This window comes from Microplitis mediator, chromosome 1 (genome assembly GCF_029852145.1).
Source record: "Microplitis mediator isolate UGA2020A chromosome 1, iyMicMedi2.1, whole genome shotgun sequence".
In the NCBI taxonomy this organism is placed as follows: Eukaryota; Metazoa; Arthropoda; class Insecta; order Hymenoptera; family Braconidae; genus Microplitis; species Microplitis mediator.
The window spans coordinates 13,423,296-13,437,464 of record NC_079969.1 but is presented as its reverse complement, the minus strand read 5'-3'; the positions used below and the strand labels follow the sequence as shown (position 1 = coordinate 13,437,464).

At 32.6% G+C, this 14,169-nt stretch overlaps 1 protein-coding gene across 2 annotated transcripts in view; it reads right to left on the bottom strand.

Annotated features, from left to right (window-relative positions):
• LOC130666022 (phosphoglucomutase) overlaps nt 1-14,169 on the bottom strand; it is an 85,188-nt gene that overhangs the window by 8,793 nt on the left and 62,226 nt on the right. For both annotated transcript variants that reach the window (XM_057466672.1, XM_057466666.1), the window contains exon 3: nt 45-247. In XM_057466672.1, the coding sequence (XP_057322655.1) occupies nt 45-247 (203 nt within the window). The remainder of the gene's footprint in view (nt 1-44; nt 248-14,169) is intronic.

The window sequence follows — 14,169 nt, the reverse complement described above, 5'->3', positions numbered from 1 at the left end:
AGCAAAACAATGTTTGGCATGAAATTGATGTAATATACTCTTACCATATTTCTATCACCATCACCATCGAACGCTGCTCCCATATTATAAATTCCATTTCTTACGGTATTGACCATATCTGCAGCGTATGTTAGATTTGGATCAGGGTGAAGACCTCCAAAATCTTCTAATGGAGTTGCATGGACGATGTTCTCGTTATCAACACCAAGTTCCATTCCGAAGATACGTTTAGCATACGGTCCAGTTACTGAAAATTATTCATTTTTTACTAAGTATACTTTCTAAATATGAATTAGTGATTTTTCACTAATTTCAAGTGAATATTCACTAATTGTCAATGCTACAATCGTACCACGCAGAATTAGTGAATATTCACTAAATAAATATGTGAATATTGGAATTCACTGATTTGATAAGTGAATATGAGAATCCACTAAATTGAAAAGTGAATATGGGAATCCACTGATTTCATCGGTAAAAAAAAATATTATATTTCGAAACTAAATATAACACACTTGTAATTAGATCCGAAATGTGATTAATGTATTAGAGTCATTACTTAGAGGAAGTATAAATGATTTTGATTGATGAAAAAATCCTGGTGACTGCTGGGCTCGAACCTGCATCCTTCCGATTCAAAGTCTTTGATGCTATCCACTGCGTTGACCTACGCATGTGATCGCGTGAGTGAAGCTGTAATTTTATTAAGGTACGACACAAGTGGAAACATATCGTATAAAAGAAGGCGAATGGCTGAGTTTCCTGAAGTCGTACTATGCTTTATATAACAGAAATCAATTGTTTTCTTGATTTTTGGTCTAATCTACTTGCAAATTAAGAACATCTTGTGAAGTCGAAAACTCGTTAACTCGACGTTTTTATCACTTCCCTTGAAGTTCGAGTTATCGAGCGTCCACTGTGATACAAATTATTATCTCCACAGTTTAAAAATATATATAGGAGTAGTACAATCAACGCCTTTTTAATTGAAAAGCTAAGAATTTATGAGTGTAAAAATTACAGTTGATAATATTCAAAAATAAGTAACATATTTAAACAAAATAATTAAATGAATATGAAAAAAAATAGAATTTAAAAAATTTATTACTAGGATTGTAACAAAAATATAACATTTAAATAAATACATTTTTAGAATACGGAACTGTCAATATAAAATAAATTACTTTGTTTATTCAAATCTATTATAATTAATAAATGATATGTATCAGGAATGTGGGCAATACATTGAAAAAAAATCGGTCTGTCAGTTGACCCTGCGGGCCAGCCCCAAAACTTCCCGCTGTTTTCGAGCACAAGAACCTCGAAAACATTATTGTGAATACATTTTCGAGCTCGAAAATACGTTTGTATGCTGTTGTTTTAAAAAGAAAAACATTTTTTACCATTTTTTCTCCAACGATATCTCTCACACGAATTAACTGATTGAGACGGTTGAGGTGGCGATCGACGCGTTTTATCAAGTTCTAAAGCTGATCAAATTTTGAAATTGATTTATTCAGTCGATTTTGAGATATTTCAAAAAAACTAAAAAAAAAAAATTTTTTTTATTCTTTCGACAACGGTTTCTCTACAACGAATGAAGCGATTTTGATGGTTGAGGTGGCATTCAACGCGGCTTATAAAGCTCTAGAGCCCAGTCTATTTTGGAATCAATCCATCGAGCACATTGAAAGTTATCCAAAAAAAAACATTTTTGAAAAAACATTATTTTTGGAATATCTCTAAACGAGCCCTACCGATCAAGCTCAATTTTCGTTCAGCTTCAAGGTATTGACAAGCCGCGTCGAATGACACCTTTTTTTTGAGATATTTCAAAAAAAATAAAAAATAAAATTTTTTTTAATTCTTTCGACAATTCATTCTGAAAATAGTCAGAATAGCTTCCTAGGACCGCAAAACGTCGACATCTGATAATAACTCGATTTTCGAAAATCAGGGTGAAAACAATAACTTCCCGAATTTCTTGATACACAGAAAAAAAGGAAATCTTGAACCAAGAAATAAAATGTCTTCGAAATTTTTTTCTTGAACTAAGCGAAATTTCTTACTTTATTGAAGTAAAAAAATTATTTGGATCAAGAAATTATTTCCTTCGCGGAAGACATAACTTTCTTAGTCTGACACATAAATTCTTTAAACCAAGAAAAAACTTTCTTGGTCCCAAAAATTTTTTTTTTTGGTTCGAGAAGATTTTTTTTTTTAATTCAACGAATTTTTTTTGGCTGAAAATTGTTACGTTTTTAAGTCAAGAAAAAATGTCTTGAGCTGAAACGAAAAAGTTTTTGAACCATGAAAAATAATGTTTTAAACCAAGAACAAACTTTCTTGGGCCAAGAAAGTTTGTTCTTGGTTTGAAGCATTACTTTTCTCGGGCCAAGAAAGTTTGTTCTTAACTCGAGAAATTTTTTTCTCGTCTAAAGACTGTTACCTTATCGAGTCAAGAAACATTGTCTTGAGCGAAAAAAAGAAAGTTTTTGTACTAAGAAAAAAAAATTTTTTAAACCAAGAAAAAAATTTCTTGGGCCAAGAAATGTTTTTTTTCGACGCAAACAAAAAAAAATTTTTCAGCCAAGAAATTAATTTTTTTAATTAAGCAAATAAATTTATCGAGCTAAAGAATTTTATGTTTTTTTTCATTTTTTTATTGATCAATTTTTTTTTTTTGTTTAAATATTACAAACAATGCTGTGAAGCAAATACATACTGAATCAGAAGCATTTATAAGGGATAGGCCAGTTTCGCAATAAGTTAAACATTTAAAACAAATTGAGAAAAAAAAATTATCGCTTAACCCAGGAATCGAACCCAGATCGATTCGGCGCCACGCGAGAGCTTTACCAATTAAGCCATTCCAGCCTTTGTCAGAAAACGTTTACTTTGCCCACATATACTGAGCCATACTGACTTATAGTCAGTCACATTTTTAGATCCTAAACACAATTAATATTACAAATGTTATGCCAATAATTTAGAAAAATGTTAGTTTTGACATTTTACCAAAATACTGAACGGATCGTATGAATCGTTCATAAATGAATTTCGATATAAAAATAAACAAGTTTTAAAAACAGAAAAAAAATTTAATTACAAAAAAAAATGAGATATTATTCAATATTATTTAATTAATTTATTATAATAATATAATTTAGTTATTTAATTTTTAATTTATTTAAAATAAAAAGGTCGACTCAAAATCCATTTGCTACGCTAGTGTGAGAAAGAGAGAGAGTGGGGAGTATTCATTCCTTAGGATGCGAAGGAGGGAGCATCTATGAGTGAGAATCCAAGAGAAAACTTTCTTGGCTTGAGACTCTAGTAATCTTGGTTTGAGATTTTTCGTGTGATTGGTCAGAGAAAGTACACGACACTCAAACCAAGATTTTAAATTTTTTAAACCAACTTCCTTTATTTTTAGTTCGAGTTCGTACCGTTTATTGTTTCAAAACATCATAGTTCTTTTAATTAGGTGTATAATTTTCTTGAACTAAGTATTTTTATTTCTTGGTATAAGTAAGTAACATACTTAGGTTAAGAAAAATTTTTCTTATAATAAGAAATGCAAGTTATTGAAATAAGTAATTCTATTATTGGAACGAGTATGAAATATGTATTGGCTTAAGAATTTTTTTTCTTAATTCAAGATTTGAAATTCAAGAAATTTTTTCATTTCGTTCAAGACATTTCCGGTTTTCATTCCACTCGCTGAAAAATTTCTTGGTTGAAGAAAAATTATCTTGAGTCAAGATTTATTTTTTCTGTGTAATCATCGATTTTCTTAGCGAGAAGTTAAAAATCTGGACAACGATTGGCCCTGAGGACTAGCCCCAAAACTTTCGCTGTTTTCAAGCTCAAGAAGAGCTGGTTAGATTTTGGAATTTATTAATTCAGTTGTTTTTGAGAAAGTTCCGAAAAACTAAAAAAAAATCTTTTTTTTCGTATTTCTTAATTATTTCAAAGTGTGTTCAAGCAAATGATCTGAAATTCACAGGAAATTTGATGGCTAACAAGCTCTTTCGATTGCCGCAAAAACCATCTAAGTCAGTTAATTAGTTGAAAAGTTATAGAGCGTTCACACACACATCATTCTGAAAATAGTCAGAATAGCTTTCTAGGTCCTTATAGAATTTCGGTTTTTGAAAATCGCGGTGAAAACAATAACTTCCCGAATTTTCCAAAAGTCATCGATTTTCTTAACGAGAAATTAAAAAATCTACCAGTTTAAGGAGTGTTTTAGTGTACACTAACTGCATTTCTCTTTGCACTTACATATTGCATATTACACTGAAAAAAAAAATCGGTCTGTCAGTTGACCCTGCGGGCCAGCCCCAAAACTTCCCGCTGTTTTCGAGCTCAACGAGCTCGAAAACATTATTGTGAATACATTTTCGAGCTCTTCGAGATCGCAAATACTTTTGTATGCCATTGTTTTGTAAAAAAACCATTTTTTAGCATTTCTTTCTTCCACGATATCTCGTCTTCTTAAACGACTCGAGGCTACTGCTCATGAGTTTATTCCTGAACACCAATTTGGTTTCCGAACTAAGCACTCCACCATCGAACAAGTTCACAGAGTAGTTGACACAATAAATGAGTCTTTCGAGAACAAAAAATATTGTACTGCAGCATTCGTTGACATTCAACAAGCGTTTGATAAAGTGTGGCATCCAGGCCTCCTATTCAAAGTGAAAAAAACGCTACCACAATATTTTCTATTAATGAAATCTTATCTGAGCGAACGATACTTTAGAGTCCATCACGGGGACAGTAAGTCTGATTTTCACCTAATCAGAGCAGGTGTACCACAAGGCAGCGTGCTGGGCCCCACACTTTATACCATCTTTACAGTTGATCTACCTCATGAAGACAACATTAAAGTTGCGACGTTCGCAGACGACACAGCTATCTTGACCGCACATAAGGACCCGGTTGAAGCGGCTAACTTACTCCAAAGACAGTTAGATAACATCCAAACTTGGCTCTCGAAATGGAGAATTAAAGCCAGTGAAACCAAATCACTCCAAATTACATTCACGCTGCGTAGAGGTAACTGCCCTAAAGTCAAACTAAATAATCGGGAGCTGCCAGTTGCTGAAGAGGTCAAATACCTAGGACTACATCTCGATAGACAACTAACTTGGAAAAAACATATAACCACAAAAAGAAACGAACTCAACATCAAACTAAACAAAATGTACTGGCTGATTGGCAGAAAGTCTCAATTGTCCACTGAAAATAAACTCTTGCTGTACAAGACCATCCTTAAACCAATTTGGACCTACGGTATCCAACTCTGGGGCACTGCTAGCAATAGCAACGTCGAAATTCTCCAGCGATTCCAATCGAAGACACTCAGAACCATCATCAACGCTCCGTGGTTCGTATCCAATAAAACTCTTCACAATGATTTACATGTAGCCACAGTCAAAGAGGAAATCTCGCGGTATAGCACAAAATATCAAGTCAGACTCCACAAACATCCGAACCCTCTAGTGAAAGACATTTTAGACCACAGAAGAGAACCCACACGCCTTAAGCGTATCAAGACCCTGGACCTCCCACAGCGCTTCTAATACTCCGCCCGCACTAGAGTATTTACCATCGGGTAGAGCTCTAATTTACCACGCTTTTCTCTTTCATCCTAATTATTCATTGTCAATAGACAGATTGTAATTCTGCATTTTCTAGATAAATAAAAAAAAAAAAAAAAAAAAAAAAACGATATCTCGCGAACGAACTAACCGATTTTAATGGTTGAGGCGGCAATCGACGTGTTTTATCAAGTTCTAAAGCTGATCAAATTTTGAAATCGATTTATCGAGTCGTTTTTGAGAAATTTCGAAAAAACCAAAATAAAATTTTTTTTTGAATTCTTTCGTCAACGGTTTCTCTTGAACGAATGAACCGATTTTGATGGTTGGGGTGGCATTCGACGCGGCTTATAGAGTTTTAGAGCTGATTAGATTTTGGAATAAATCCATCGAGCAAATTAAAAGTTATCCAAATAAAACATTTTCGAAAAAATTTTATTTTTGGAATATCTCTGAACGCACCCTACCGATTAAGTTCAAATTTTTACGGCTTCGAGACATTAACAAGCCGCGTCGAATGACACCTCAACGATCAAAATCGGTTCATCCGTTCAGGAGTTATGAATATTTACATACATACATACACTCGCACATCATCGTGAAGTTAGTCAGGATAGCTTCCTAGGACCTCGAAACGTCGACATCTGATGGAAATTCGATTTTCGTAAGTCGGACCGAAACCAATAACTTCCCGAATTTTTGAAAATTTACAATTTTCTTAGCGGGAAGTTAATAATCGCTAGCTGCTAATGGAAAAAATGCAAGCGGCTGGCGAAAAAATTGCTAACTGCTAGCGAAATAATCGCTTGCAGCTAACGATTAAACATTGCTTGTTGCTGAAAAAAATAATCGCTAGCTGCTAATGGAAAAAATGCATGCGGCTGGCGAAAAAATTGCTAACTGCTAGCGAAATAATCGCTTGCAGCTAACGATTAAACATTGCTTGTTGCTAAAGAAAATAATCGCTAGCAGCTAGCGATTATTTTTTCAGTATAAAAACAAAATGCCATCTGACAGCCAGAATGGAAGGTAAATTTTCCTAAAGACGTTCTCAAAATTTTGAATTTTTCTAATAGCAGCGAAATTAATTATAGATTGAAAATCATAAAAAGTTATAGACTCTCTGTAAAAATGTTATCAGCGAATAACGCCAATTATCCACATGCTCATGAAACCACCCTCGCGGACTTGGAATCACTGTAAAATCATGGTGAAATCCCAGTGAGATTATAGTAAAAACATTGTGAAACCATGGTGAAATTACGGTGAAATCACTGTGATTTTGTGCCATTCGGTCACTGTAGATTTATGGTTATCTCACAGTGGTATTGCTGTGAGTTTAGTGTGGTACCGCAGCCAATTCACAGTGAATTCACAGTGAATTCACAGTGAATTTACAGTGAATTTACAGTGACCTTATAGGAAATTCACAGTGAATATACAGTGAATTGACCGCGAATTTTCGGTAAAGTCACAGTAAATATACAGTAAATTGGCAGTGAATTTTCTGTGAATTCACAGTGAATATGCAGTGGATTTCCTGTGAATTTCTGACTATTTTATTTGTAAACTTTAAAACTGGAAATATTAATAAAAATAAGAATAACAATATTAATATTAATATTAATATTAATAATAATAATAATAATAATAATAATAATAATAATAATAATAATAATAATAATAATAATAATAATAATAATAATAATAACGAGCCATCTGCAGTCACTACGTGAAATTCCAAGATTTCGGACTCTTTCAGAAGAGTTATTCTGAGTTGATAGAACTCTCAGTAGAAAATTTGTGCAGCTGTCAAAAGAGTCATTTAGAGTTTTTTAGAAAAATAATTGATTTCCTTAACACGTATTTTTCTTTGTACTTTGACAAAAATTGTTCAAGAAAACATTAATGTCATAGTGTAATACAAGATACCCCTGTATTACTATCAAAAATGGATTATTATCTCTCTGCTAACATTCAGCGAGTAACGCATTCCATGATTGCTTCAAGATCAGAATTTATAACTTCTAAAATAAGTATCTTACCAGGGACACTACAAAAGGTGGGCGCGATCTAGTGGTGAGCACTGAACTACTTCCGCTGCTGCTGCCTAGCATCATAACTATTAAATCAATAATCATTAGGATTAAATATATATTCATTAATCTCGAACAAATATATATATATATATATATATATATATATATATATATATATATATATATATATATATATTCATTCTGAATGGATATATTTTTTTGTGTCTAAGTAATATTTATTAGAGTTGATATAATAATATGTTGCTTTAATATTTGGGGTTGCTGGCACTGTAAAATAATTTAGTTGTCTATTAAATAAATATTTTCTTAACTTAACCAAATGATTTTATTATCTTAGAGAGAGAATTATTAATGTCAACCAAATAGAGTCTATATTAAATCATTTATTAAAAATGAGAAAATAGATCATGTCAACGTAATAAAATTTAGTTGTCCTAAATCAATTTTCGTTTAATAGAATTTAACAAAACCAATTTAATTGCCGAAGAGGAATTTTTTTCGTGTATTAAAACTTCCTGTAGAAAATTTGTGCAGCTGTGAAAAGTGTTATTTGGAGTTTTTTATATTTATTAAAATGTAAAAAAAATATTCATGTTATTTTTTTTTAACTGTTGATTATTTCTGATTTTTAAATTTAAAAAAATTTAGAAATAGTATGAGTGTTTAAACACATGAGTGGAATTATCAAAAAATTTTTATAAATTTGATAAAAAAAAAAAAAATGTTTTTAATTACTTCTTTAGATTCCACCAGATGATTTATTATCTAACATGTTTAAGCCACAATTATATTTATATTTTAATATATGTATAAATAATTACCAGCCGTAACAAGTAATTGAAGTATCAATTATCGTCGGCATTATAAATTCGTCTCTTGACACTTAAGCTTCTAGCAACAAATTATTTTGCACACGGCAACGTAATCCGCCAAAAATTTTAATAAATATAAAAAACTCCAAATAACACTTTTGACAGCTGCACAAATTTTCTACAGGAAGTTTTAATGCACGAAAAAAATTCCTCTTCGGCAATTAAATTGGTTTTGTTAAATTCTATTAAACGAAAATTGATTTAGGACAACTTAATTTTATTACGTTGACATGATCTATTTTCTCATTTTTAATAAATGATTTAATAGACTATATTTGGTTGACATTAATAATTCTCTCTCTAAGATAATAAAATCATTTGGTTAAGTTAAGAAAATATTTATTTAATAGACAACTAAATTATTTTACAGTGCCAACAACCCCAAATATTAAAGCAACATATTATTATATCAACTCTAATAAATATTACTTAGACACAAAAAAATATATCCATTCAGAATATATATATATATATATATATTTGTTCGAGATTAATGAATATATATTTAATCCTAATGATTATTGATTTAATAGTTATGATGCTAGGCAGCAGCAGCGGAAGTAGTTCAGTGCTCACCACTAGATCGCGCCCACCTTTTGTAGTGTCCCTGGTAAGATACTTATTTCAGAAGTTATAAATTCTGATCTTGAAGCATTTATGGAATGCGTTACTCGCTGAATGTTAGCAGAGAGATGATAATCCATTTTTGATAGTAATACAGGGGTATCTTGTATTACACTATGACATTAATGTTTTCTTGAACAATTTTTGTCAAAGTACAAAGAAAAATACGTGTTAAGGAAATCAATTATTTTTCTAAAAAACTCTAAATGACTCTTTTGACAGCTGCACAAATTTTCTACTGAGAGTTCTATCAACTCAGAATAACTCTTCTGAAAGAGTCCGAAATCTTGGAATTACTCTGACTTTATACGTCAAATTAAAAGTTATTCCGAGTTTATAAGACTTTTTCAAACTTCGAAGAATGCTTGAACAGCTTTTTTTTTGATAATTTAAAATCACCATAAATTTACTGTGGAATCATGGTGAAATCACCACAAATTTACGGTGGAATCATGGTGAAATCACCACAAATTTACGGTGGAATCATGGTAAAATCACCATCAATTTACTGTGAAATCACCATTAATTCACTGTAAACTCGCAGTGAAATCACAGTGAAATCACTGTAAAATCATAGTGAAATCACCATAGTTTACTGTGAAATCATGGTGAAATCACCATAAATTTACTGTAGAATCATGGTGAAATCACCATAAATTTATTGTGAAATCATGGTGAAATCACCATTAATTCACTGTAAACTCGCAGTGAAATCACAGGGAAATCACTACTAAATCACAATGACAAAATGGCACAAAATCACTGTGAATTCACTATGAATTCACCGTAAACACACCGTAAACTCACGGTGAAAGTGAATTCACTGTGATTTCACTGTGATTTCACAGTGATTCCAAGTCCGCGAGGGCACGTATTAAACAAAAAGCACATTTCTCAATATAGTCATGATAGTGTTATTTAAACTATATTTCGTAGGTGACAACATACATGTTACTGAACTTTGTTATGACGTATCATACAAAATTTTTCTGAAATTAAAGCCGCAGAAATTTTTTTTCGATATTTTTTCAATGTTTTCAAGCTTATTCAATTATTGAAAGAATAGTCGTATTAAGCTAATTATCTACAAAATAAGTGTAGAAAATTCGATTATGATCTGATAAGAATTGTAGGCACAATTGTGATGACAAGGCTGGTTATATTATATATATATATATATATATATATATATATTGTAACGGGATTTTCACTACCGGGGATCTACCGGAGTGAGGTCCGAATACAATTACTATTGGCAACCGTGTTCAAATTATTATTAGTTGGGCGCTAGGTGATTTAATAACCACCAATAAACAATTTTTCTATAATACGACTCAGGGTGGCGGATCGGGGAAAGGTCAAGCACTTACGATTAGATTAAATAATTGTTCAGATTTAAAAAAAATAAAATTATCGTATATTCAACACAAAAAAAATCAAATTGATCGATATAACAAAAAAAGCATAATCAATTTACAAAGCAAAACAAAATGAAAGTCGCCGGAACTCGGCTTAAGACTCGGTATAAACAAAATAAACAAAAAAAAACTCAACTGTCGTACGGACAAGAGACAGATAATCCGCAGTTCTCCGAAATTTTCGAATAAAATAAAATAATATAATATAATTTTATTTCAATTACTCGTTTATTTATCATCCGACAGTTAATTAATTAATATTCATAATTACAAAGCCAACGCACAAAAATACACTTCGCTTGTGCATCACAAAAAAAAACGGTTTTGCGCGAATATCACCACGTCACTTGATCACGTCGCACCGATGCTTCGGCTAATTCAATTGTACAAGAAAAGAAACTCGGCTTATTGTTCACCGTTACTTATTGTTCGCGATTCAATTGTTCTTTTCACAAATCGAAGTTTTCCAAAATCTCGAAACGTGTCACATCCAACGTCTCGACCGGATCTCTCAATCCATGCGTTCGATCGATTCCTTGGTCAAAGTCGAAATTCCCGTCATAGATGGGACCAAATTTTGCTCATCAGATAACTTTTCCTTATTTTCAAATAATCTTTCATCCCGGGTCGACGTCGAATTCTTCACATGTTACAATATATGGGCAGATCCATTACTTTTCGACGAAAGTGGATCTGCGCAGGTGGATCACCGATTTGGACGCCGATTTTGTTCTCGAAAGTAGGCCAGAATAGAAGGTGATCCTGAAAATTGGAGCTCAATACCCCTAAACCCGGCCACTGGAGAATTTCTTGAAATTTCGAAAAAGTTAACTTTTTGGTTATTTTTAAAAATTTATATCTCAGCATCTATATAACTTAGAGAGACTTTTCTGGCGGCGTTTTTCTCTGTGTACACTCTAATTTCCAGAAAAGAATATATATCAGCTCTAAACTAATATCCGGCTTAGTTGGAAGCTTCCACCTAAACCACTGAATTGGCAAAATTATCCCTTTTTTTAAAATCCTCTCAAATTACAGTTTTCAGAGTGGAAGGATAAATAACAGCTGATATTTTTTGTGTAGGTGTATTCTGTTGATATCCACCGTCATTTTCCTTACTTGCTTTGATTTTGTTTATAGACGGCTATTCAAACTCGATCAATTTTTCAAAAATCGCTATTTTCAGATAGCTATTATTTTTTTCTTGGAACTTCGATTTGCTTCAAATTTTCAGGAAAGTTGCTTTGTTATATGCCTCAAAAGCCCTGAAAATTTCAACTTTGGTATCGATCTTGGATCCGAGTTATAAACTCTCAAACATCCCGAAAATTGCTTTGTTTAAAATAATTTTTGCGAATAAGTTTTCATATATTTAATAAATTATTTGTTTGTTTTTAAGTTTGTTTTCAATACCTGATTGAAATTTTTTATGCTTCTGCTGTTGATTCTCATTTAAGTAGTGTATTAAGTATATATTTCGTGTTTAAGATCGCTGCGATCGTCCCTATGTTACGTCCCAGCCTGCTCATCAGATGGCTCTGCCAATTTTTAAATCTTAAATAATAATAGACCGACCTGAGACCCGCCAAATCGATATATTTAAATAATGGAATTATTAATAATAATATATTTTCTTTATAATAAATGTTAATAAGTATGCATCTAAAAATAGTCAAATAGATAAGATATTTTTAATGCATCAGAATATTTATTCATCATCGACGATTTCTCTAAAAGAATGTTAATGAATAAAAATAGATAAGAACAATTGTACGACAAATAATGACTGTTAATAGAATAAAAAAGTGAAATTAGTTTTTCCACGAAAAAGTGAAAACATTGAAAAACATCGTCCGACTGCTGACGCAACAGCATCCGCGTCGAACGATGATAACGAACTCCCTCTTTTGGGGAATAAGGCCCTAAAACCTTATCCCACTTTTCTCTAGGGTGTTGACTCATGTAAAGATATAAAAAGTGATGCCTGATGCATCACTCTCTCTCATCAACCAGAAATTATAGTAGTGCGGTTTAGAACACGCAAGTAAACTCCCGGTTTAATTAAATTATATTATTCTTTTGACACGAAGTTATTTGTCAAATAGTAATTGTAAAACTCAAGTGTATTTTCATCTAAATTCTTCGACTATTCTATTTTATATGAATAAATCAAACATATTTATTCTTTAACTAACGACCAAGTTATTTCGAGCTTACAAGAACTACCCCGTATCCGAAGATCTACAGTCACGTCCAATTCAAATAATTTGCGCCGGCATATCACAAGCCGACACAACTCCAGGACGTAACACCTATTACTTAGTATATATATATTTTTAATCATTGATACGTACAGAGTAATACCATATTCATATCAATATATACATCTATGTACATTTACTCTCAGTTTAGGCGTATCCCACACCGACACTTCTCTTTTTAACGCTGAAGACGGAGGGGCAAGAGAGGAACCCCAATTTCACGCGTAAGACTCAAAACACACCAGTATTAGTCCTCTAATTTCTTTATTTCTCTATTTCCATTCGAGACCCGCAGTCGCGTGATTTATGAGCTATAAAACCTCGATGCCGACATCATTTTTTGTCGCCTAATGATTCTGGTGGTCTACCAAGAGCTCTCGTTTTAATTACCAAACGATTCCTTTTTTCTATTTATTTATAATCGTAACCAGTAGCCGCACTAACGCCTTAGAACTTTTTTCTAAACGACAGTAAGCGCGATATTACACCTCGGAATTTACCATTTTATGTTCTCTTTGTAGAGATCCGGACTAATTCTTTACCACCTCTGGTGCTGAGCGGTACCCCTCAGACGCCACTCCCCCATCTGTCAAATTAGAGGTCAAGCCAAGACGATGCGGGTCGTTGTACCAACAAGGACATAGCTATTTATTTAACTAACCAAGGTGCTTGTTTCCAGAACCTTCTTACCTAAAACTAAATAACTTCTTATCCTCCCAAGGGGATGCTCTATTCTTCGGATAACTTGCATCAGCAATAAAAATATTTATTATGAATGAACCAGCCGAATACTGAAAAATTAGAATACATAATTTAGATATTCTACATTAACAATTTTTCTCTTATTATATTCACGCTGACTCTTGCTCCATCACCTTTATTTAACCTCGGCTCCCACACATGCGCCATAGATCCACAAGAGGAGAAGTAACTTAGAAGTCACTAAAAAACACATAAAAACTAAGACGCTAATACAGCTTGCATTTATTTTTTGTAGAAGAGTAAGGACTCGGTCCATGATTTATGACATTTCTCTTCAATTTCGGACTGCATAAACCGCAGTTATTCGGTCTAATTGACCAGTACAATCCAGTCCAGTCCACGCGATCACAATCGAGCTTAAGCCTCAGTCGCGATTTAAAATTACTGTTCGTCGCTTATAAAAAGTTATTCTGCGAACCTCTGAACGATCCAAATACTGTTAATCCGCGAAGCCAGCCTAGAGTACTAACTAAATAGAAATTGAACGTGGAATCTCTACCTTGCTCATCATACGATTTGCAATTACTGAACGATCTTTCAACCAACAACAATTCAATTGTACA